Source organism: Acomys russatus, chromosome 13 (genome assembly GCF_903995435.1).
Source record: "Acomys russatus chromosome 13, mAcoRus1.1, whole genome shotgun sequence".
Classification (NCBI taxonomy): Eukaryota; Metazoa; Chordata; class Mammalia; order Rodentia; family Muridae; genus Acomys; species Acomys russatus.
Window position 1 is genome coordinate 56,249,196 of NC_067149.1, and position 3,552 is coordinate 56,252,747.

The window sequence follows — 3,552 nt, forward strand, 5'->3', positions numbered from 1 at the left end:
AGACACTAACTCACTTAGAAGAAAAAGTGGGAAAGAGCCTGGAACATATTGGCACAGGAGACAACTTCCTGAACAGAACACCAACGGCCCAGGCCTTAATGTCAACCATTAATAAATGGGACCTCATGAGGCTGAGAAGCTTCTGTAAGGCAGGAGACACTGTCAAGAGAACAAAGCGACAGCCTACAGACTGGGAAAAGATCTTCACCAACCCTACATCTGACAAAGGTCTAATATCCAAAATATATAAAGAACTCAAGAAATTAAACACCACCAAACCGAATAACCCAATTGAGAAATGGGGCTTGGAACTAAACAGAGAATTCTCAACAGAGGAGTATCAAATGGCTGAGAAACACTTAAAGAAATGCTCAACCTCCTTAGTCATCAGGGAAATGCAAATCAAAACAACTCTGAGATTCCATCTTACACCCATCAGAATGGCTAAGATCAAAAACTCAAGCGACACCACATGCTGGCGAGGATGTGGGGAGAGAGGAACACTCCTTCATTGCTGGTGGGAATGCAAACTAGTACAGCCACTTTGGAAATCTATCTGGTGCTATCTCAGAAAAATGGGAATAGGGCTTCCTCAAGACCCAGCTATTCCACTCCTTGGAATATACCCAGAAGATGCTCCAGCACACAACAAGAAAATTTGCTCAACCATGTTCATAGCAGCCTTATTCATAATAGCCAGAACATGGAAACAGCCTAAGTGTCCCTCAGTAGAAGAGTGGATAAAGAAACTGTGGTACATATACACTATGGAATACTACTCAGCTATTAAAAACAAGGAATTCACGAAATTTGTGGATAAATGGATTGAGCTAGAAATGATCATAATAAGTGAGTTAACCCAGAAGCAGAAAGAATCAAATGGTATATACTCACTTATATCTGCATACTAGCCCAAGGGGCATGTCCCACGAAAGCCTTCACTTACCAGGAAACTGGGACAGAGGGGAAGGCATCCTATTGGGACTCTAAATGAGAGACGCATGGGAGAACAGCAAAATAAAAGGATCCAGAGGGTCCTAGAAATCTACAAGTAGAACAATATGATAGGCAGATTTGGGCCCAGGGGTCCCACTCAAACTAAGGCACCAGCCAAGGACAATACAGGAGGTAAACTTTAAACCCCTTCCCAGATCTAGCCAATGGTCAGAATATTCTCCACAGTTGAGTGGAGAGTGTGATACGACTTTCTCACATACTCTGGTGCCTCACATTTGACCATGTCCCCTGGAGGGGGAGACCTGGTGGCACTCAGAGGAAGGACAGCAAGTAGCCAAGAAGAGACTTGATACCCTATGAGAATATATAGGGGGACGTAATCCCCCTCAGGAACAGTCATAGGGGAGGGGAATAATGGGAAAATGGGGGGGGGGAGGAATGGGAGGATACAAGGGATGGGATAAACATTGAGGTGTAACAAGAATAAATTAATAAAAAAAAAAAAAAAAAAAAAAAGAAATAAAACCTTTCTTCCAGAAGTTGCTTTTGTCAAAGCATGTTGCTCCAGAAACATGAAAAGGAACCAATTTAGATAAAAAAAAAAAAAAAACAGATTCTATTATTATGAGCACAGCAGATATATTATTAAAGCTTATATACTTGCCAAATATAGGCGATATGCTTTAAAATAAGCTATATTTACAACAATCAAAAACAAGATTATATAAGGCATAGTTGTAAGCAAATACCTATCTCCCAGCACTTCCATCAAGCTTACTTGGTGTCATCGCATCACCATTTACTCTCTTTCATGGTATATTTGTCTTTAGGCAAGATTGCTATAGAGGAACTCTGGTTTTGTGTGCATAAACTGTTGGCCATTGATTTCTTATGTGTAATGTGAATAATTCTATAGTATTACTTACAGAAACATCCTGAAAGGAGATATTGCAAAATTTGAATTTGTTGAAATCTTTTTTTAAAAGGAAATGTTATGTTACATAGTCCTGGTTGTCCTGGAAACCACAACCTACAATATACTGGCCTTGAACTCACAGAGATTGATTTTCCTCTTGAGTTCTAGGATTGAAGGAGCCATGGGATTAAAGGCATATGCTATCACTCCTGCTTTGATTTCACTGAAAGTACACGTTAAAATAATTATGTTTTATGAACCTTAGTCATTAAGATTGTCTAATAAACCACTGTTAATTTATGCCAAGAGAAAAAAAAATCTCGAACAACTTCCTCATAGATTTGATTGTTATCTAAAACACAATAGGTTGTTTGGACGCCTCACGTAGTAGGGATTTTCTATTCTTTCAGCAGTTTCAGTACCCAAAGAGAAGTCTGCTTTAATTTAGAATTTCCCAGAATCAGGATAAATGAGTGGGCTGAAGGATACATGAGGGCAGTCATCGTACAAATAAAGTGAACCAGTTTACTGTGATGCTTCTGAGCAATCCATGATATAAGAAGAGACAGGAATTCCGTGGTGTAGAGCAGGAGGTAGGAGACCATAATTCTCAAGGCGTTCATGTGAGCTTTGGTGCTAGGGTCTCCATGTCTTCTGGAATTCAGCTGCATCTTCTGGAGATGTTTCCACAAGGAGAAGATTAGCAGGAGACTAGAAATCAAGGCCAATAAAAATGGTGTTACAGAAAATACAGTCATGTTGAATAACATCAGCTCTGTCAGCACTCCAAACTCAGTTTCCATTGAAGTCACACTGGAATTTCCTCCATATTGATACAACCTTTCTTCAAGAGCGATGGTTATTTGCATCAGATTTGTAAGCAAGAAGATCAAGCTTCCCAGCAGCATCCCCACAATCAGTTGTTTAAGTCTCCATTTCAAGTAGAGAAAGATCTGCCAGGAGCAGTTAGCTATTCTGAGTAAATAAAACATGCCAAGGGCTGTGGCGAGCCAGAGACTGAAGTGACTAGACAGTGTAAAGCTGAACACAATTAATTTTAATTCTTCTCTGGTAGTAGATGTAATTAAGTCATTTTTAACCCAAAGAAGAAATGTTTCCCAGATGAGACTAATTCTGGAAATTGCCAGCATAGTGAGTATTTGATCAATTGTGGAAAGCTCTCTTTTATTGACCCAGTCAGTGCAGTTTTTCAGCACTATCAACCCATTGCTCAAAATCCCCAAAATAAACTCCGCAACTACCACAATTGTGGAGATGATATACAGTACAAGTTCCATGTTCAAACTGAGAAAACTGAAAGCCTAATAGCACTGCTCCTCAGGTGCTGATCAAATGCCTGGCACATGATCCAAAGTGCAGATAGATTCTCCCCTTTGGCTCCTTCTGCAAACTCTGATTGTAAGGAAAGCTAAATATCTCCCATTTGATTTTTAATCTGCACTCATTCTTGTTATATATTTATCTCTCATTTTCTGCTAAGTCCTTTCTAATGTTTTTATGTGGGTGTAATGGGCTGAAATATTCAACAGATGATTTAGAAACCAACAGCTCACATTTGTTGATATGAAAATAAAGCAATACTCTTTTCCACTGTTTTGCATCTCTGGCGTTTTTTAGGTTTACAAAATTTGGTTGTACCAGCTTGAGGCCTGAGGTAC

At 39.4% G+C, this 3,552-nt stretch overlaps 1 protein-coding gene across 1 annotated transcript; it reads right to left on the reverse strand.

The window, feature by feature from the left end:
- Nucleotides 1-203: 203 nt before the first annotated feature.
- On the reverse strand, nucleotides 204-3,186 carry LOC127196880 (taste receptor type 2 member 124-like; the record flags this gene model as incomplete). The annotated part of the gene is made up of 2 exons (XM_051154620.1): nucleotides 2,283-3,186; nucleotides 204-223 (listed from the first exon to the last, which is right to left on the reverse strand). Coding segments are annotated over exons 1-2 (909 nt in total), but the record flags the coding sequence as incomplete, so codon positions are not given.
- Nucleotides 3,187-3,552: the final 366 nt, after the last annotated feature.